This window comes from Pseudorasbora parva, chromosome 6, assembly GCF_024679245.1.
Source record: "Pseudorasbora parva isolate DD20220531a chromosome 6, ASM2467924v1, whole genome shotgun sequence".
Lineage (NCBI taxonomy): Eukaryota > Metazoa > Chordata > Actinopteri > Cypriniformes > Gobionidae > Pseudorasbora > Pseudorasbora parva.
This window is the reverse complement of record NC_090177.1, coordinates 4,337,483-4,359,982: the sequence shown is the minus strand read 5'-3', so window position 1 is coordinate 4,359,982 and position 22,500 is coordinate 4,337,483. Positions and strand designations below refer to the sequence as shown.

General features: G+C 39.7%; 2 protein-coding genes across 4 annotated transcripts in view; both read left to right on the top strand.

Annotated features, from left to right (window-relative positions):
- LOC137078283 (nephronectin) overlaps positions 1–7,022 on the top strand; it is a 26,921-nt gene extending 19,899 nt beyond the window's left edge. For both annotated transcript variants that reach the window (XM_067445450.1, XM_067445449.1), the window contains 7 exons: positions 379–513; positions 583–675; positions 761–1,420; positions 3,795–3,878; positions 4,077–4,175; positions 4,265–4,533; positions 6,885–7,022. In XM_067445450.1, the coding sequence (XP_067301551.1) occupies positions 379–513; positions 583–675; positions 761–1,420; positions 3,795–3,878; positions 4,077–4,175; positions 4,265–4,533; positions 6,885–6,989 (1,445 nt within the window). In that variant the 3' untranslated portion in view covers positions 6,990–7,022. The remainder of the gene's footprint in view (positions 1–378; positions 514–582; positions 676–760; positions 1,421–3,794; positions 3,879–4,076; positions 4,176–4,264; positions 4,534–6,884) is intronic.
- A 6,184-nt stretch (positions 7,023–13,206) lies between these two features.
- aimp1b (aminoacyl tRNA synthetase complex interacting multifunctional protein 1b) overlaps positions 13,207–22,500 on the top strand; it is an 11,969-nt gene continuing 2,675 nt past the window's right edge. Inside the window, exons 1-6 of one of the 2 annotated variants that reach the window (XM_067447135.1) lie at positions 13,207–13,252; positions 13,987–14,095; positions 14,725–14,838; positions 17,405–17,566; positions 18,646–18,857; positions 21,303–21,471. In XM_067447135.1, coding sequence (XP_067303236.1) covers positions 13,993–14,095; positions 14,725–14,838; positions 17,405–17,566; positions 18,646–18,857; positions 21,303–21,471 — 760 coding nt within the window. In that variant the 5' untranslated portion in view covers positions 13,207–13,252; positions 13,987–13,992. Of the gene's footprint in view, positions 13,253–13,970; positions 14,096–14,724; positions 14,839–17,404; positions 17,567–18,645; positions 18,858–21,302; positions 21,472–22,500 lie in introns of those variants that run through there. The other variant, XM_067447136.1, reaches the window with a different exon arrangement.

Sequence of the window (22,500 nt, the reverse complement as noted above, 5' to 3'; positions counted from 1 at the left end):
AAAATATAAATATAAAAAGAATTGAAATATACTTTTTAATTAATTTATTCTATATTTTTTACTATAATTTTTACCCCAAAATCGAAATATAAAAATTAGAAATTTAATATCATTATTCATTTACTCTATAATTTTTACTGTAATTTTACGCCCAAAAAATCTAAATATAATTAGAAATGTAATATCATTATTCACTTACTCTTTACATTTTACTGTAATTGTAGACTCAAAAATCAAAAGATAAAAATTAGAAATTACTTTCAAATTACTCTCAATGTATTCTTTAATTTCTGGGATATGCACAGGACATTATTTTGTGTGTTTCTGTCATAAATCTCTCTGTTTTGAGTGTAAATGCCTGTGATTCGCTCTGCCCAGACGTTGACGAGTGTGTGACGGGTCAAGCCAAGTGTGCGAGGTCTCGTAAGTGTGTGAACACGTTCGGCAGCTTCGTCTGCAGATGCCATGAAGGCTTTGAGCTAATGCACATCGGTGGGAAATATCAGTGCGCAGGTGTGTGTTCAGAGGAAAACTCAATCTACTGCATTAGCTGCTTCCGACTCTAAACGTGTGCTTTTACAGATAAGAAGCTCTCCTCTTTTTGCCATGACAAGCCAGGACACAAGAAATGCAGATGTGCACCGAGTGCGAACGGGAAGGGTTACGACTGCAAATGTGAGTGAGTGTGATCTCACAATAATTCACCATGATGGTATTTTCTGTATGAGTGTGTTTAAGTGACGCTGTGTGTGTTTTTTAGCTGTTGTTAAAGTCACTATTGAACCTGCAAGACCAGCGAAAGTCACAGCCAGTCCCACCAGCATCTACACGGCAACAACTCCCATGACAACCACCAAAGAAAAAAACACAACAACAGCAATCTTTAGCATGGCAACCACCATTTCTGATACAAAAGTGACACCAACTACTGTTGCCATGACAACGGCGGAATCCACAACTACAACAACCACAGCAATTCCCACCATCACCACCACCGTCACCACGGCAACCACAGTTCCACCAAGCGATGCTGATACAAAAGTAACACCAACTACTATTGCCATGACAACAATGGAATCCACAACTACAACAACCACAGCAATTCCCACCACCACTGTCACCACGGCAACCACAGTTCCAACAAGCAAAGCTGATACAAAAGTAACACCAACTACTGTTGCCATGACAACGGCGGAATCTACAACTACAACAACCACAGCAATTCCCACCGTCACCACGGCAACCGCAGTTCCAACAAGCGATGCTGATGCAAAAGTAACACCACCTACTGTTGCCATGACAACAACGGAATCCACAACTACAACAACGCTAACAACAACAACCACGAGTCCAACCACGACGACTCTGGACAACCGCGTCCACCGAGAGAGCACCGCAAAGCCCAGAGGAGACGTACACAGTAAGAAAATAATGTGTTTATTTAAAGGGTTAGTTCCCCCAAAAATGAAATGTCTGTCATTAACTCCTCCCCCTTATGTCGTTCCTCACCCGTAAGACCTCCGTTCATCTTCACACACAGTTTAAGATATTTTATATTTAGTCTGAGAGTATATGCAAGTGTATGCACACTATACTGTCCATGTCCAGAAAGGGAATAAAAACATCATCACAGTAGTCCATATGAGACATCAGTGGGTTAATTAGAGTCTCTTGAAGCATCAGAAATACATTTGGGTCCAAAAATAACAAAAACTATGACTTTATAGGGCTGTGCAATATATCGAAATTATCGAAATATCACAAATGTACATATCGCAACAGCACGCAATATCTGAATGATTATAATAGGCTACTTCAGCATTGTGAAAAGTGTGTTTGTTAGGTCGATGCGTATAGCAGAGAATAGACTGGGCACACGACTGTTACTTTTGGGACTTGATGTTAAAAAGAGTTATTAAACACAATAATTTGTGAAAAACAACTTGCAGTCTTACGCTGTCTGACACACACACACACACACACACACACACACACACACACACACACAAACACACACACACACACACTGAAAAGTGAACAACGCTGCTGGTCACTTTCAGAAGTTGTAGAGATGCTTTCTTTTCCCAGAAAGAATGTGACACAAAAATGGTTTCATTCTCATTTTTAAATAATATTTTTTATATAATTTAAATAGATTTTACACACTAATAGCAATATCCTATCGCATATCGAATATCGCATTATTTAACAAGATATTGCATATCGCATTTTTCTTCAATATCGGACAGGCCTAATTGAAAACAAACGCGGAAGAGAAGCCAATGCTGAATAAAGTCGTAGTTTTTGTTATTTTTGGACCCAAATGTATTTCTGATGCTTCAAGAGACTCTAATTAACCCACTGATGTCTCATATGGACTACTGTGATGATGTTTTTATTCCCTTTCTGGACATGGACAGTATAGTGTGCATACACTTGCATACGCTCTCGGACTAAATATAAAATATCTTAAACTGTGTGTGAAGTTGAACGGAGGTCTTACGGGTGTGGAACGACATTAGGGGGAGGAGTTAATGACAGACATTTCATTTTTGGGTCAACTAACCCTTTCATATTTTGTATTTTTAGGGGATTTTATGGTACTGAATAATATTTATGCAGCAGTTTATAATCAATTTATTAGACTTGGAAATTCACTTTCCAGTTTAACTGTCATACATCTGAATGTTTTGGTGACGCTTGGCAGATTATTGCTGAGGTAAAACAATTATTGTTATGGACAAATATTAGTATTTTTAGTTTTTATATGAAATATAAAATCTGTGGAGCTGTGAGGCATAAATCTAAACCCTAAACTCATTCTCCATTCGTTTACAATGTGCTCTTTTAGATGCGAGGAGCACAAGTGTGTTTTTTCAGGACCTTGATTTTGTGTGTGTGTGTGTGTGTGTGTGATTGAGTGTGTGTGACTGTGTGTGTGATTGTGTGTGTGTGTGTGTGTGTGTGTGTGTGTGTGTGTGTGTGTGTGTGTGTGTGTGTGTGTGTGTGTGTGTGTGTGTGTGTGTGTGTGTGTGTGTGTGTGTGAGAGAGAGTTTGTGTTTGTGTGTGAGAGTTTGTGTGTGTACTCGAGTGTGTGAGTGAGTGAGTGTGTGTGGCAGTGTGAGTGTGTGTGTGTGTGTGTGTGTGTGTGTGTGTGTGTGTGTGTGTGTGTGTGTGTGTGTGTGTGTGTGTGTGTGTGTGTGTAAAAGAGAGATAGAGAGAGCATGTGTGAGTGTGTACACAAGTGTGTGAGTGAGTGTGTGTGACTGGGTGTGTGAGTGAGAGTTTGCATGTGAGTGTAAATGTGTGTGTGAGCTTGTTTGTGTGAGCGTGTGTATGCGTGAGTTTGTGTGTGAATTTGTGTGTGTGTGTGTGTGTGTGTGTGTGTGAGTGTATATGTGTGTGTGTGTGTGCGTGTGGGTGTATATGTGTGTGTGTGTGCGTGTGAGTGTATGTGTGAGTGTATATGTGTGTGTGTGTGTGTGTGTGTGTGTGTGTGTGTGTGTGTGTGTGTGTGTGTGTGTGTGTGTGTGTGTGTGTGTGTGTGTGTGAGTGAGGAGTAGGTTTAGGGGCAGGGTGTGTGTGTGTGTGTGTGTGTGTGTGTGAGTGAGGGGTAGGTTTAGGGGCAGGGTGTGTGTGTGTGTGTGTGTGTGGGTGTGAACGTGTGAGTGACCATTACCATTTTTTTTGTACCATTCCAATGAAGTTAAAGATTCTTTAAAAATAATAATATAATAACTGAGTGTCTGTTACTTCATTAGATCAGTTCTGATTGGTCTCTTCGTCTCTTTTAGTTCCACGTTACGAGAACAATCTTTTTGACTGGGACTTTGACATCGAGTTAGGAAACACAGCGGAGTACGTGCGAGAGGATCCAGGTACGATTCACAATACTGTGCCAACAGACGAGAAAAAACCAGTGAATCTTACTGGTGTGTGTGTGTGTGTGATGGGTAGGTTTAGGGGCAGGGGCAGTGTAAAGGAGTTGAAAATACCGTTTGTACAGTATAAAAACCATTGCGCCTATGGAATGTCCCCACATTTCACAAAACCAAACGTGTGTGTGTGTGTTTCAGCGGCTGGTGTCGTGACCTGCTCATTTGATGAGGGTTTGTGTTTTTGGATGAAGGACTCAGAAGGAGATCTGAAATGGGACCTCAAAGATGATCCCGCTGGTAAAACACATCAGAGTTATCGAATCATAAACCTGCTAACTACAACACAAAAATGACAAGAAGCTTTCTTACCTGTCAATCACTCTCAGGTGGGCGGTACCTGTCAGTGCCAGAGGCTACGAACAGACGAAGTGTCAAAGGGGCGCGGCTTAGTGTGCCACTGGCCACGCCCACAAAGCCGTGGCAGGGCGGCGACCTCTGTCTGGGATTTAGACACCGTCTCCATGGACACCACATCGGCTCTCTGCAAGTGTTTGTCAGAAAGGGGCGGAGTCACAGCCCGTCCATCTGGACCAGGACTGGAGGACACGGCTGGAGACACGCCCACATTACAGTTGGGGGGCGGGGCCTTGTTGATGTAAGCATGATCATAGAGACAGAGCGACACGCGTCATAATCTGAAAGCCACGCCCACCGAGGGGGAAAACAGACCAACCGACTCCATTGACTTTCTACTGCGTGAAGCGCCTCCTTATCATTTCTGACTTATAACAAAAAAACGAACAATGTCTAAAAGCTGAAATGTGACGAGGTGTGCAGAAAACAAGCTAAAGAACACAGAACCAAAACCCCAGAAGTGTTTATAAGCTGCTGACCCAAAAAACGAGCGTTTAAAGACATAAAAGTGGATAAGACCGAGCGCTACATGTTATATTACACTGAGAACTACGCCCACTGGAGGAGAACGTCATCAGAGACAGGAAATATAATCTAAAACTGACCTCTGGATATTTGCAAAACTGGACAGTAACTAAACACATTTACTCGAGTATTATTTTTTCTGTAAACTCATGACTTTAGCTTCACTACATCTGAAAGACAAATATCGTCCTTTTTACTCCACTACATTTCTATCAAGGTCCTCGAAGTCGAAAGTCGTTTCTGTCGCAGCTCTGAAAGTCAGCGGATGATTTTTTTCTTCTTTAAAAGGTGTTTGGGTTTTTGCAGAAAGCCTTTCAGGAATCACTCTTGTAGAGTCTCGTGAAGTTCAATGATTTCACAGCATTTATTAAACACTGATTTATAGTTTAGAGCAAAATGGAAGAAGACGGATGTCCAAATGCTCATTTTGTCGAGTATTCACATTAACGAAGTTGATTCTGTCTTCAGTGAAGGTGAACAGTGTGAGAATATCAGATGTGTATCAGTGTATTGGATCCGTGCATTCGGCCTTAAAGTGACAGCAGCTTTATAAAGAGCTTTGTAACTTTTCTACAAGTATTTAAATGAGTTTAAGTTAGTCGTATGCTAGTACGTCAGATGGAGCGTCACTGACTGGCTTAAACCATGATGGCATAATGTGCATTTATACAACAATAATAAAATAATGCACTGACATAAAAAAAGGAAATTTATTTTTGATACTTAAGTACTTTTAAAAACAAATACTTCTGTACTTTTACTCAAGTAATGAAGTTGTGTATTTTATCCACCTCTGGATATTTGAGAGCATGTTTACTGCACACGAAGACAAACTGAGACACACTGAGTGTCAGGATCCCCAAACCGACCCATTCTTCTGCTGAAGCTTCACGTCTCATTGCCCATGTCCACTTTTGTCTTGTTTGCTGCACACTTCGTCACATATCAGCTTTTAGACATCGTTCTGTTTTTTGTAATAAGTCCGAAATGACGAGGCGACCGCCTCACGCAATACAAAGTCAATGGAGAGCGTTGGGTTGTTTCCCCCGGGGTGGGCGTGGCCAAAATACGCCCTGACTCTATATGTTGATTTGTAGGTTTAATACATTAAAGGGTTAGTTCCCCCCAAAATGAGCCTGTGATGTTGATCTGCTGACCCCCTGTGCATCCAACATGTAGGTGTGTTTGTTTCTTCAGTCGAACACAAATGAAGATTTTTAACTCAACCGTTGCTGTGTGTCGGTCATATAATGGGGTGAATGGGTAACGAGTCTATGAGAGCAAAACAAACAAACAAAAAAAACATGCTTAGGCAACGTGCACAAAAACCCTGCTGCTCCTGACGACACACTGATGTCTAAAGACACGAACCGATCGGCTTCTGTGAGAAACACAACAGGATTTGTGTTATTATTTAACCTCATATCCCGACGAGTCTCATCAAGTTTTCCCATCGGCTGTGACTTCCGTCTGATGAGGTCAAACAGACGCGATCATAGATGTATACCATATAGATCCTCATTCCACCGATCCGCGCAGGCACTAATGAGGATCTATATGGTATACATCTATGATCGCGTCCGTTTGACCTCATCAGACGGAAGTCACAGCCGATGGGAAAACTTGATGAGACTCGTCGGGATATAAGATAAAATAATAACACAAATCCTGTTGTGTTTCTCACAGAAGCCGATCGGTTCGTGTCTTAAGACATCAGTGTGTCGTCAGGAGCAGCAGGGTTTTTGTGCACGTTGCCTAAGCATGTTTTTTTTGTTTGTTTGTTTTGCTCTCATAGACTCGTTACCCATTCACCCCATTATATGACCGACACACAGCAACGGTTGAGTTAAAAATCTTCATCTGTGTTTGACTGAAGAAACAAACACACCTACATGTTGGATGTACAGGGGGTCAGCAGATCAACATCACAGGCTCATTTTTGGGTGAACTATCCCTTTAAAACCAAAGCTGTGTAAATAGCGTTTAGTAGGTGTCTGCCCTGCTGCTGCTGATTATTGATTATGTGCATTGTGATGATAGTTTATTGACTGATGTTGTTTGTGTCAGATTGTGCTGAAGGCAGAGAGACGGCGAGGGAAACTTGGAGAAATCGCAGTGGATGAGTTTAGTCTGCGACGAGGAGCCTGTACTGATAGAGACAGGACAGAGTGACACTCACAAAAACATGCCCACACACACACACACAAGATTGTGTTTGTTTATAAGTTAATGGCATATACTGTATATATTTAAATATAATATTTAAATATATAATTATTTTACTTATTTGCATATATATTTTTTAAATATATATTATAATAATTTGTAGTATTTAAATATATTTAAATATATAATATAATTATTTTCATTATTAAAATATAATATTTAAATATATAATTGTTTTCATTTTTACATGTATTTAAATATATTTTTATTATTTTTATTAGTTAAATATAATATTTAAATATATATTATTATTATTTTCATTATTTAAATATGTTTAAATATTTACAGTAGTAAAATATTAGGGGGGAAATTGTGCTTAAAAAATATCATAAAGTCATACATAAAAATGATTTTATTTGAAGGAATATTTCCCTCGACTGTGTCCAGATGTGATGTGTGAGCTGAGCTGTGGCCTGCCGTGTGTCGTGAGGTTAACGGCACTGCTAGTGTGTTTGTTGCAGTGGTTTGATTAATGATTATATTTTTATATTTTATATCATTATTAATAGTAATAATTAGTTTTAGTAAATGTGTATTATCAGTGGCCTTGTCATTTTTACTTATTTATAATAAATAATAATAATTATGACTATTTTTGTTCATGTTCTGTTCGTTGTGTTATTGTGTTGATGAAATGTTTCTGCATTATTCGTAATGATCACACACACACACACACACACACACACACACACACACACACACACACACACACACACACACACACACACACACACACACAAACACACACCTGACTGACTCAAAACCACAGCAGAGATTCGGTCCAAAACATCAAAACCTGCACATATATCTGTGTGTGTGTGTGTGTGTGTGTGTGTGTGTGTGTGTGTGTGTGTGTGTGTGTGTGTGTGTGTGTGCGTGACTGAATGTGTGTGACTGAGTGTGTGTGTGTGTGTGTGTGTGGGTGTGTGTGTGTGAGTGACTGAATGTGTGTGTGTCTGTGTGTGTGTGTGTGTGTGTCTGTCTGTGTGTGCATGTGCATTAGTGTGTTTTGTGTCCGTGTCTGTGTTTGTGCATGTGCATATGAGTTTGTATGTGTGTGTGTGCTTATGTGTGTGCGTGTGCATGAGTGTGTGTTTGTGTATGTGAGTTTGTGTGTGTATGATAGTGTGAGTGAGTTTTTGTTTGTATGAGCGTGTTTGTGTGTGTATGTAAGTTTGTTTATGAATGTGTGTTCGTATGTAAAAGTGTGCGTAAGTGCATGTGTGTATGTTAATGTGCATGTGAGTTTTGTTTGTGTGTGTATGAGTGTGATGTGAGTGCAGTGATTGTGTGGAAGTGCAATGTGTGTTTGTGAATGTATGGGATTGTGTGTATGTGAGTGTGTTTGTGTCCGTGTTAGTGAGTGTGTTTGTGAGTTTGTGAATGTGAGTGTGTGAGAGTGTATATGTGTTTTTGTGAGGGTATGAGATTGTGTGTATGTGAGCGTGTGTTGTGTCTGTGTTAGTGTGTGAGTGAGTGTGTGTGTGTGCTTAAACAGACTGTGCGGGACAGACTGTGTGTGAGATGAAGCAGATCAACGCACCATGACAAGATTCATAAACGGTGCGTGCGCGCGCATGTCTTTCATCACACAGTGACACGGGTTAATCAGGGGCTCGAGCTGCAGTGAACAAAGACAAACATTAGCGCTAATGTTCATACTCATATTCATATTCATACTCATCCTCCTATTCATCAGGGGCTCCACAAAAGAAAATGACAGAAATAAAATTAAGACGATCATGTGTGTGGATCAGGTGATGGTTTGTCGTCACACTGGTTCCTATTCCTATCGCTCCTATTGGTGTTTGCGCCTCAGGAACTTCGACTGTAGGTGAACATGTCAAACTAGCGATCAAATTTGGCTACTTCAAATTCTGGCATAGGATCAGATTTCTCAAAACTGGTCTCAGACAAATCACGAGGAAGCGCTGAGATTGGCGCGCCATCTAGTGGCCGAGAAGAAGCGTTACAACCAAACGAGCGCTCGCCTTCATGTTAGTTTTATACTGAACACACACACACACACACACACACACACACACATTTTTCTTCGGCATTAACTTTCATTAATAAGTCTTCAGCCAACATGCAGCACTGAACAAATATAATGCATCTATCTGGTTGTACACTCTAAAAAATGCTGGGTTAAAAACAACTCAATGTTGGGTCAAATATGGACAAACCCAAAAAATGGGTTGTTTGAACCCAGTGAAATAGACCCATTCAAACAACCCAATTTCTGGGTAAGTCCATATTTGACCCAACATTGAGTTGTTTTTAACCCAGCATTTTTTCGAGTGTGTGATTCATTATAAGGATGTTTGTTATTATAGTGTCGTTTTTGGCTTTTTGTCAAATGGGGTTGTTTGAACCCAGTGAATGCACTCAATCAAACAACCCAATTTCTGGGTTTGTCCATTTTCAACTCAACTTGGGTTGTTTTTTACCCAGCATTTTTTAGAGTGCACACCAAGAACTAAAACGATAACTAAAGTTAACTGTACATTAGTGGACAATTGAGCCAGGACCACCAAGATATCCCGGTTTAATCCCGTATCCTAGTTCGGTACAATAGGCCTCAGTTTTCATCGCTATTCTATGTGTGTGTGTTGTTGTTTTTTTACTGTGCATGTATTGAACATCAACAAAAAGGCAATTACAAATGAAAGACATTATAAACAAGGACTGAGATTACAATTAGCAGATTAAAGACAATAAATAAATAAATAAATAAATAAATAAATAAATAAATAAATAAATAAATAAATAAATAAATAAATAAATAAATATATATATATATATATATATATATATATATATATATATATATATATATATATATATATGTATGTAGGGGAAGAGTTTCTTTCTAAGTTATAAAACCAAAATGTTCCATTAAGGAGTACAGATACAATGCTTTGGGATTTTTCATTATTTTTTATTATATTCCTCTTTAAAACCCAATAGTCGTGGAGGAGTTTTGAAAAATGTACATTTGTGTATTTAAAATTTCAACATGAGCAACATATTATTTATTACATAAGATACCTTTTTATCCTCAATTAACAAACAGAGATGGACAGTAACTCAGCACATTTACTCGAGTACTGTACTTAAGTACACTTTTGAGTATCTGTACTTTACTGGAGTATTAGTTTTCACTCCATCTGAAAGACAAATATCGTCCTTTTTACTCCACTACATTTCTATCAAGGTCCTCGAAGTCGAAAGTCGTTTCTGTCGCAGCTCTGAAAGTCAGCGGATGATTTTTTTCTTCTTTAAAAGGTGTTTGGGTTTTTGCAGAAAGCCTTTCAGGAATCACTCTTGTAGAGTCTCGTGAAGTTCAATGATTTCACAGCATTTATTAAACACTGATTTATAGTTTAGAGCAAAATGGAAGAAGACGGATGTCCAAATGCTCATTTTGTCGAGTATTCACATTAACGAAGTTGATTCTGTCTTCAGTGAAGGTGAACAGTGTGAGAATATCAGATGTGTGTCAGTGTATTGGATCCGTGCATTCGGCCTTAAAGTGACAGCAGCTTTATAAAGAGCTTTGTAACTTTTCTACAAGTATTTAAATGAGTTTAAGTTAGTCGTATGCTAGTACGTCAGATGGAGCGTCACTGACTGGCTTAAACCATGATGGCATAATGTGCATTTATACAACAATAATAAAATAATGCGTTGGCGTAAAAAAGGAATTTACTTTTAATACTTTAGTACTTTTGAAAACAAACACTTCTGTACTTTTACTCAAGAAAAAATCAGTTTTTACAACTTTCACTTGTAACGGAGTAATATTTGACCAGTAGTACTGTTACTCAAGTAATGAAGTTGTGTCCACCTCTGTTAACAAACCACATTTAATAATTTCCCATGACTTTTTATAGGTATCTCTTGTTGCATCCAATGCTTCTCTCAGGAATGTATTTACCAAATACCACTAAAAAAACAAGTGTTCAACCGTTTCTATCTCTACCTTGCATATTTGGCATAAGTTTGAGTCTCCTACATTAAATCTTAATCTTAAAAATTATTTTGCAGGGTATATATGACTCATGATTTTAAAGGCTAATCTATATGCTGTCATTCAGTTTTTGCCATAACCACTTAAACACCGAGGACCCTCTAATGGCATCGTCATGTATAAACTTTCCATTTTAGATGTCTGTGGAGGAGCTCTGACCGCATCTGAAAGCTTAGAGTCTCTACTTTCTGGAGATATGCATCACTTTGGCATTTGTTTTACACAAAGTAATGTATTTACACTAAATTACTCTGGTGCCATTCCCGCTGGATTTGGCCTACCCAATTGAAAAGCCTCCCATACACACATACAGTGGTCTAGGTTCAAAATGTTGGTGTCATTTTACAGGAAACCCTTTAAAGTTACATAAAACACTGCTAAAAGTGATAAACATGTAAGTATATGTTGTGTAAGCTGTAATAACCCCCCCCCCCCCCCCCCCCCCAAAAAAAAATCAGGCGCTTTTCGATTTTTTAATATAAATTCATTTTTTGAAAGTGTGTAACTCAGGCCCTGTGTGCTCTAGGACCCTGCAGACACTTTGGGCTGCTTCCAGCATGTATAATTAATTTAATGACACTGAGATATTGCATTTATATCACTTTATATGGTGGTGGTGGAGGAGGGGGGGTCATCACTTCAGACCCATTTGAATAAATCTGGCATGCAACATGACACAGACAAACTTCTTTTTTCCACTATTTTCTGGAGTTTAGGAAGCAGCCCAAAGTGTCTGCAGGGTCCTAGAGCACACAGGGCCTGAGTTAGAGTTTAGATTCTCTGCCCGAGCCCGAGCCCGAACCTGACCGGAGCCGACCCGCGGGCCAGGTCGGGCTGAGATTTCCCGGCACTATCCTCAGGCCGGGTAAGGCTAATCTTCATCTAATCATTAGCCTACTTTACTAGTCTAATTGGGTGGGAAGAAAGCTATGCTGTAATCAGAAATTATATATACTTTTAGCAAAGTAAGAACTAATACAACAACTAAGAAACAAATGTGTAGGTACAAAGTTGCACAAGTCAGGACTAGTGTAAAAATGCGCATTTAACTCACAGCTCCATGAGTTATTTAACACACACAACGTGCACGGGCTCGGGTAGCGTCACGCTTGATTTTTTTGAGCCCGATCTAACCTCTAGCCTGAGTTACACACTTTCAAAAATTAATTTATGAAAAAAAATCAAAAAGTGCTGACTTTTTTTTTGGGGGGGGGGGGGGGGGGGGGGGTAATTACAGCTTAGACAACCCATACTTCCATGTTTATCACTTTTAGCAGTGTTTTATGTAACTTTAAAGGGTTTCCTGTAAAATGACACCAACATTTTGAACCTAGACCACTGTATGTGTGTATTGGAGGCTTTTCAATTTGGGTCGGCCAAATCCAGGCGGAAATCCCACGATAATGTGATGTTGTGGCGACATCATGTGGTTAACATGTGAACTGCCAGAACTCACTGAGGTCTGAAGTGACATTTCATTTGAAATAAATAGTTAACACTTTTCCCAAATATTAAATTTGATATGGTCAGTGAAAAAAAAAATTGTACATTTAAAATGAATTAATTATTATTAAATATTTATAGTATATTTAACCGGCATGTTTCCCCACTCTGCTCTTTTTTCCGGGAGGAGGAATAATCTCTTTTACACTCTTTTATTCTACTTCTGTTTTTCTGTAGCCCCGCCCCTTCTCACCGCCGCACTCGTTATGTTCTGTCTTATGGATTTATGAATGAACCGCTCGCTTTTAAAGGGACAGTTCACTTTAAAATGCAAATTCTGTCATTCTTTACTCACTCTCAAGTTGTTTCTAACCTGTATGAATTTCTTTCTTCAGCTGAACTCAAGGGAAGATATTTTGAAGGATGTCAGTAACCAAACAGTTAACTGGAGCCATTGACTTTTATAGTATTTTTTTCTAACTAGGAAGGCAATGGCTCCACAAGGTTTTTTGTTGTGAAAACCTGGCAACCCTGACACAAAACCACGCAGCCTGAACACCTGTCCTCTGAGAGAGACGCAAACGTGCCCAGCTCAGGAGAATATGATACCACACATGTGGAGAGAGAGAGAGAGAGAGAGAGAGAGAGAGAGAGAGAGAGAGAGAGAGAGAGAGAGAGAGAGAGAGAGAGAGACTCCAGTCCTTTCATTTGCTTCTGACCGCCACTGAAACAGGTGAGTATTTACGTTCTTTAATCATATGATAGTACATGACAGATATTTATTATAGCATGTACATAACCGCTATAATATTGTTAACATGAACGATTTTAGCTATGATAATTTCTGCATTATTTAAATCAAAAGTTGTGGTGTTAATATTATTTAATGGATCTGAGCTGACATGAACTAACAATAAACAGTTGTTGAACATTAAAAAAAGATTAATAAATACACACTGCTCATTAGTTAATGCATTAACGCTAACTAACATGACAATATTGCAATGTGTTGCTAATGTGACTTGTCTAAAAGGCTATCATACATATCCATATTTACAATCAGTTAATAAAACGTTACTGGAAGAGCGTTCTGTATAACATTTAATTGCATGGAGTTTTTTTGTTCTCACACACCCACGCTAATAATTTTATTTGTGCACGTATAATAATAATGCACATGGTTTGTGTGTTTGTTCTGATACGAGACGTGACTGAAGTGTTAACGAGTGTGTGGCTGTAGTTTCTGCGTTCAGTTCCGTGTCTGTTCGCTCATGTGTGTGTTTGTGTGTTAACGGGAATGGGAAGAGAGAGAGTTAATATTGTGGCTTGAGCAAGTGTGTGTGTATTTATAGTGGCTGGACAGTGACAGCTGCTACACGCACACACACACACCGTTCTGCCAGAACTCCATGTGTTCCAGACATACTTATGAATGAATTGATAGCGTGGTTGTGTGTTGCGTGTCAGGTGCCGATGACTGATAAAAGACCTCCGGCCTCCAGAGCAGATCCTCAGGATGAGGCGAAGATGATGGAGTTCTTCACACAGCAGCTTCTGTTACTGCAGGAGAAAGCCAGTGAGACACACACACACTCACTCACTCACTCACTCACTCACTCACTCACTCACTCACTCACTCACTCACTCACTCACACACTCACTCACTCACACACTCACTCACTCACACACTCACTCACTCACACACTCACTCACTCACTCACTCACTCACTCACACACACACTCACTCACTCACTCACTCACTCACTCACTCACACTCACTCTCTCAGTCACTCACACACTCACTCACTCACACACTAACTCACTCACACACTCACTCACTCACTCACTCACTCACTCACTCACTCACTCACACTCACTCTCTCAGTCACTCACTCACTCACTCACTCACTCACTCACTCACTCACTCACTCACTCACTCACTCACTCACTCACTCACTCACTCACACTCACTCTCTCAGTCACTCACACACTCATTCACTCACACACTCACTCACTCACTCACTCACTCACTCACACATACACATTGTATTTTGTTTGTTAGTCTTTTTAGTTTCTATAGTGTTTATTTGTTTATCTTGATTGTTTTTCTTGGGTTGTTACTATGCTCGGTGTTCTTGTGTTTGATGTTTGTTGTATTTGACGAGCTTTGATTGATTATGTGTGTGGTTGTGTGTGTGTGTGTAGTGCTGCAGGCGTCAGTGAGGGAAGAGAAGAAACTGATGGTTGAAAATGCCAAACTGAAGAAAGACATCGACGATCTGAAGAATAACCTGAAGGAAACACAGAGGAGGAAAGCAGGTGCTAAAAACACACACAAAACATCATGTGCGACACACAGCTGAAGACATGCAGATAGGTGTGTGTGTGTGTGTGTACTTGTTTTTGTGACATATCAGGACACAAATGTGTATAATGCCATGGGTATGACACAGGTATTACAGGAGAGGGTGAAATATGAGGACATTACCCATGTCCCCACTTCTCAAAAGGGCAGTGTGTGTGTGAGTGAGGGGTAGGTTTAGGGGCAGGGTGTGTGTGTGTGTGTGTGTGTGTGTGTGTGTGTGTGTGTGTGTGTGTGTGTGTGTGTGTGTGTGTGTGTGTGTGTGTGTGTGAGTGAGTGTGAGTGAGTGAGTGAGGGGTAGGTTTAGGGGCAGTGTGTGTGTGTGTGTGTGTGTGTGTGTGTGTGTGTGTGTGTGTGTGTGTGTGTGTGTGTGTGTGTGAGTGAGTGAGTGAGTGAGGGGTAGGTTTAGGGGCTGTGTGTGTGTGTGTGTGTGTGTGTGTGTGTGTGTGTGTGTGTGTGTGTGTGTGTGTGTGTGTGTGTGTGTGTGTGTGAGTGAGTGAGTGAGGGGTAGGTTTAGGGGCTGTGTGTGTGTGTGTGTGTGTGTGTGTGTGTGTGTGTGTGTGTGTGTGTGTGTGTGTGTGTGTGTGTGTGTGTGTGTGTGTGTGTGTGTGTGTGTGTGTGTGTGTGTGTGTGTGTGTGATGGGTACACAGCAAATTCCTCAGTGACCATACTCAGTCATAAGATCGGCTAATTAAGTCACTACACAATGATTATATTCTGATCATCAAGCAGCGAACAGCATCTGCTTGTGTTTTTCTTGCTTTTCTTGCCGTAGCAAAGCCAGATACAGCAGCCAGAGAAACAACTAAAGAAAACACTGATCGCCATATTGGTAACAAAAACACAGAACTCTATTAATTCTCAATAAGAGCTTATGTAGATGTTTAACACACTGTAAAAAAATATTGTTGATTTAACTTAAAAGTTACTTAAGTAAGTAACCTGGTTGCCTTAAAATGTTGAGTTCATTGGAGAGAAAAAAATTGAGTTGATATAATTAAGGAAATTTGTTTAATAAAAAGAAACTCAAAATATTATTGTGTCTGAATCACATAAAAAATTGATAAATCATGAAAATAAAACAATTTGGCAAGTTTCACTGCGTCATCACAAATAAAACACACACAATTACCCAATATGCTTAAAAAAATCTTTTAATAATATTTGAAGATTCTCAAAAATATTTATTGTATTATCTAAAAATGTTAATTCCAATGAACTCAAAATTGTAAGGCAACCAGGTAACTTATTTTTGGAATAATTTTTTACAGTGCAGAAATAAAGTCAGTCTGGTTAGTAATGTGTGAAGCTGGTAATGCTGTTTGTGGAGTGGTTTAATCCTCTGTTGAGATCTTCAGAGGTTTATTGTCTTCTTTTATCTTCAGTTGATTTCCTCTAAAGCTGTGGCTGAAGTCAGTTGTAGTCCTTCCCTGCGTCCCAATTCGCATACTATCCATCCTAAATAGTATTCGAAAATAGAATTAGTATGTCCCAAATCGTAGTATGTTGAAAAGAGTATTCCAAAGATTCCCGGATGGTTTACTATTTCCGGTCCGAATTCACAGTATGGATCGATGGGCACTCTAACGGCTGATATTGCCCACAACCCATTGCGAGTTGGCCGAGGATTCGATTAGAACTACAAACGCGGATAAAAAGCGTTAAAAAACTACAAACATGACGGATGTGCGAGTTCGACGGTTAAGTAGAGAAGTTTAGATAAAGGGGTTTGAGTGACCAACTATCAATATTTAACCTGACAAAAATATATTTATTCAGTGTTGTCACATTATATTTCACCCGCAGCAGCATTGAGAACTTTTGAAATGACACGTTTGGCCATTAACTTTTAAATGCATCATTATATTTAAACTGTAAATACATGAGGAGAGTCTCTGCATTAAAGACCCACAAATGGCAGATCAACGAGCGGCTACATTTCTCTCCGATACGGTAGGAGATTAAACTGAATGTTGAGGATTTGAACTGTGACGAATCTGACGATGATTGACAGGGCAGATAAACGGTGACGGGATGCACGTAACTAAGCGACAGAGTCCGTTAAAGATGGCGAAGTAGTATGTCCCGAAGCTTGCATACTTTTCTGCTACACACTCAAAAGTATATACTTTTTCTTCACAAAAAGAGTACATACTTTTAGGACGTAGTATAAGTAGGCGAATTGGGACGCAGCACTTGTGTTTCTCTTTCCTTTAGTGATTCTGCTTGTCATCATCAGGTAACAGCTTATTAACAGCAGGTGTTCATCATTAATGCTCAATCATCACTTAATTATCTCATTAACTTCAACACTGATTCGGTGTAACCTTTTAACACTCTGAGTGTGGACTCATATAAACACCAGCAGTGTTCATTTAACACTGAGGATTTTGCTGTAGGTTTAGGGGCAGTGTAAGGGGATAGAAAATACGGTTTGTACAGTATAAAAACCATTACGCCTATGGAGAGTCCCCATATGTCACAAAAACAAACGTATGTGTGTGTGTGTGTGTGTGTTTCAGTAAAGCTTCACCAGGAGCGTGTTCTGGCGGCATCAGTCGCTTCTAAAGCGGCCCTTTTGGGGGAAACAGCCCCTTCATCCCCAACACACACACCATTGTCCCGGTCTGAGCCGAGCAGCACACACACTCGTCCGGAGGGGAGACGCAGGAGAGACAGGAGAGGTGAGATCCATTCAACTTTATGTTCTTTGGTCAACAAGCAAAATTCAAGTTGCACACTGCAAAAAAATGATATTTTTACTTAGTATTTTTGTCTTGTTTCTAGTCCAAACATCTAAAAATTCTTAAAACAAGAAGTATTTACTAGACAAGCAAAAGTAATTGTCTTGTTTTGGGAAAAATAACTCAAAATGAAGAGAGTTTTTGCTTAAAATAAGATCAATAATGTGCCAATGGGGTGAGTAAAAGTGTGGTAAATTTTCTGTTTGAATTAAGATTATTTTTCTCACCCGATGGGCAGATTATTGATCTTATTTTAAGCAAAAACTCTCTTCATTTTGAGTTATTTTTCCCCAAAACAAGACAATTACTTTTGCTTGTCTAGTAAATACTTCTTGTTTTAAGAATGTTTAGATGTTTGGACTAGAAACAAGACAAAAATACTGAGGAAGAAAAGTGTTTTTTTTTGCAGTGTGAGATGTTATTTTGTATTACATTGCATAAACAAGTTTCCATAGAAAGTCTGCCAAATACTTAAAACGTCCAAACAGCCACCATAGACACACAGAGCACTCAATACTCAGATTAATATCAATAAATGAGGATTATTCATAAATACCGGCTCGTGTTTATTAATCCTAAAGCAGCACATTAGAGGAAGTTCGGCATTATATTTATAACGTTGATGGATATCTGAGTAAACTGTGGCAGCACTTGTTCATGTTGTGTTTTAGCTGACATTAATTTGCATATGTATTGAACTGATTGTGGATTGTGTCGATTCATTCTGTTCATTTAGAGGTGTGTGTGTGTGTGTGTGTGTGTGCACTTTGGGGTTGTGAAATTTCAGGACACAAATGTGTATAATGCCATGGGTATGACGTGTGTGTGTGTGTGTGTGTGTGTGTGTGTGTGTGTGTGTGTGTGTGTGTGTGTGTGTGTGTGTGTGTGTGTGTGTGATGGGTAGGTTTAGGGGCAGTGTAGGGGGGTAGAAAATACGGTTTGTACGTTTTTAAAACCATTGCGTCTATGGAATGTCGCCACATTTCAGAAAAACAAACGTGTGTGTGGGTGTGTCTCAGGAGCAGGTGCGGACGCAGCGAAGTCTTCTGAGTCTGTTCTGATGCGAGAGCAGAGACCCGACGTGTCCCGTTTGGACCTGCGGGTCGCTCGTATTCTGGACGTTCGGAAGCATCCGGATTCGGAGTCATTGTTTGTGCAGGAGGTTGAGCTCGGAGAACCCGCCCCCAGAACCGTGGTCAGCGGACTGACCAATCACAGGCCTCCAGAACAGGTCCAAAACACCACCAACTTATTAATATGCATCTGACAATAAACATATAGCTTGTGTTGTGTATACACTCACCTAAAGCATTATTAGGAGCACCACACTAATACTGTGTTTGACCCCCTTTCACCTTCAGAACTGCCTTAATTCTACGTGGCATTGATTCAACAAGGTGCTGAAAGCATTCTTTAGAAATGTTGGCCCATGTTGATAGGAGAGCATCTTGCAGTTGATGGAGATTTGTGGGATGCACATCCAGGGCACGAAGCTCTCATTCCACCACATCCCAAAGATGCTCTATTGGGTTGAGATCTGGTGACTGTGGTGGCCATTTTAGTACAGTCAACTCATTGTCATGTTCAAGAAACCAATTTGAAATGATTGGAGCTTTGTGACATGGTGCATTATCCTGCTGGAACTAGCCATCAGAGGATGGGGACATGGTGGTCATAAAGGGATGGACATGGTCAGAAACATTGATCAGGCAGGTCATGGCATTTAAACGAGGCCCAACTGGCACTAAGGGGCCTAAAGTGTGCCAAGAAAATACCCCCACACCATTACACCACCACCACCAGCCTGCACAGTGGGAACAAGGCATGATGGATCCATGTTCTCATTCTGTTTACGCCAAATTCTGACTCTACCATCTGAATGTCTCAACAGAAATCGAGACTCATCAGACCAGGCAACATTTTTCCAGTCTTCAACTGTCCCATTTTGGTGAGCTTGTGCAAATTGTAGCCTCTTTTTCCTATTTGTAGTGGAGATGAGTGGTACCCGGTGGGTTCTTCTGCTGTTGTAGCCCATCCGCCTCAAGGTTGTGTGCGTTGTGGCTTCACAAATGCTTTGCTGCATACCTCGGTTGTAACGAGTGGTTATTTCAGTCAAAGTTGCTCTTCTATCAGCTTGAATCAGTCGGCCCATTCTCCTCTGACCTCGAGCATCAACAAGGCATTTTCTCCCACAGGACTGCCGCATACTGGATGTTGTTCCCTTTTCACACCATTCTTTGTAAACCCTAGAAATGGTTGTGTGTGAAAATCCCAGAAACTGAGCAGATTGTGAAATACTCAGACCGGCCCGTCTGGCACCAACAACCATGCCACGCTCAAATCACCTTTCTTTCCCATTCTGACATTCAGTTTGGAGTTCAGGAGATTGTCTTGACCAGGACCACACCCCTAAATGCATTGAAGCAACTGCCATGTGATTGGTTGATTAGATAATTACATTAATGAGAAATTGAACAGGTGTTCCTAATAATCCTTTAGGTGAGTGTATATATATATCTCCTCATATATCACTTATATATATGGAGTATATACAGATAGATTTCGTGGGATTTATTAAAATCCCATGCAGAAAACAATCTTGCAGATTTTGTTGTTTAAAATTGTATTGTATTATTATTTTTACATATACTTCGGACAGTATTATACATTTTGATCTTAAAGTATTAAAAAACTGCCAACAACACTAGGAAAAATAAAGGACTAAAATATGTCAAAATATAAAAAATATTAAGATATGAATATATATATATATATATATATATATGTGCAATATATTTTCTGTTGTTTTGTCCATTTGTTTATTTTTTTATAAAATATATGTTAACTATTAAAACATGGAGAAATTTAGTTTTATTTATTTTTTAAAGCATTTTATTCACACAGAGGCTGCATTTATTTGATAAAAAAGAGTGAAATATTATTCTAATGTAGATCAGCTGTTCTCTGTGTGAATATACAGTAAAGTGTGATTTATTCCTGAGATCAAAGCTGTATTTATCATCATTACTCCAATCTTCAGAGTCACATGATCCTTCACTAATCACTCTCAGATGAGGATCTGATCATCAACACACTGTTATGATGATTATCAGTGAAGAAAAGAGTTCATATTTTTGTGGAAACTGATACATTTTATTTTTCCAGGATTATTTGATGAACAGAAAGTTCGAAAGAACAGCATTTATTTGAAACAGAATTTTTTGTAACATTATAAATGTCACTTTTGATCAATGTATGGACCCCCTACAAGAGTCAATATGTACTGTGTGTGTGTATGTGTATGTGTATGTGTATGTGTATGTGTATGTGTATGTGTATGTGTATGTGTATGTGTATGTGTATGTGTATGTGTATGTGTATGTGTGAGGGTGTGTGTGTGAGTGTGTGTGTGTGTGTGTGTGTGTGTGTGTGTGTGTGTGTGTGTGTGTGTGTGTGTGTGTGTGTGTGATGGGTAGGTTTAGGGGCTGTGTGTGTGTGTGTGTGTGTGTGTGTGTGTGTGTGTGTGTGTGTGTGTGTGTGTGTGTGTGTGTGATGGGTAGGTTTAGGGGCAGGGGCAGTGTAGGGGTATAGAAAATACGGTTTGTACAGTATAAAAACCATTACGGCAATGGTAAGTCCCCATAATTCACAAAAATGTGTGTGTGTGTGTGTGCAGCTGGTGGGCTGTCTGGTGGTGTTGTTGTGTAACGTGCGGCCAGTGAAGGTTCGAGGTGTCCAGTCTCAGGCCCGCCTCCTCTGCGCTGTCAATCAAGAGAGGATGGAGCCGTTGACTCCGCCCCCAGCGGCTCAGCCAGGCGACAGGGTCACGTTCCAGAATTACCCCGGTAAGAGTTTTATAAAAAACTCCTTATAAACCACTAAAAAAAGGTGTCAGAGTTTGTAACAGACTCTGTTTGTGATGTGATGTGACACTAAAATTATGATCCAAGTTATTCATTAACTAATTATTAAGGTCTTATTTAATTCTTAAACTATAATACTGATCTGCCAACATTGTCGCTCTATGATAAATGAAAATAAGCTGATGACATCACTGTTTTCTCCAGTACGACTGTACAGCCAAATCAGATTCTGTTGCAATATTGTCCTGTTTAACACTGTGTCCTAACTACACGCGATACGATTCCAGCGGAAGCAAATCTGTCCACACCAGATGCGAGATGCAACAAATCAATCAAAAACCACAGCCAATCAGAACAGCCAGTGGGCGGGCTCTAGCGGCAAGTGCACGACACCAGAGATTAATCTTGAAATTAATAAATCTACATTATCAAATTCTCAAATATTACACCATTTAAACTTCTAAAATACATACTGAGTTACTAAAACAATCGTTGTCATAGAATATACTTGTCTGTTCACAGTTTGAACGCTCTTGTTTCATTGTGTTTAATTTCAAGATCTGAAGTCTCGTAGCGCTAAATGATATTCAACGTAACATTACACACTTTTAAAGGTCCCATTCTTTGCGATATCTTTCAAACTTTAGTTAGTGTGTAATGTTGCCGTTAGAGCATAAATAATATCTGTAAAATTATAAAGCTCAAAGTTCAATGCCAAGCGAGATATTTTATTTAACAGAAGTTCCCTTTCAAAGCCTACAGCGAGCGGCCGGTTTGGACTACACCGCTGCACTTCCTGCTGTGATGACGTCACTAGAGCCGTTTGTTGACTCCGCCCACAAGAACACGCAAAATAGGGGGCGTGGTCCTTTTGCTCTCGCAGGTCGAGAATATGAAGCGTTGTTTTTGTAGAGTGTGTTTGTCGTCATGCCATTGAAACGCTGTTATTTTCATCCCGGAGTCAAATCACCTTTGTTTGGCCTTCCCACGGACGCTGTACGGAGAGATCAA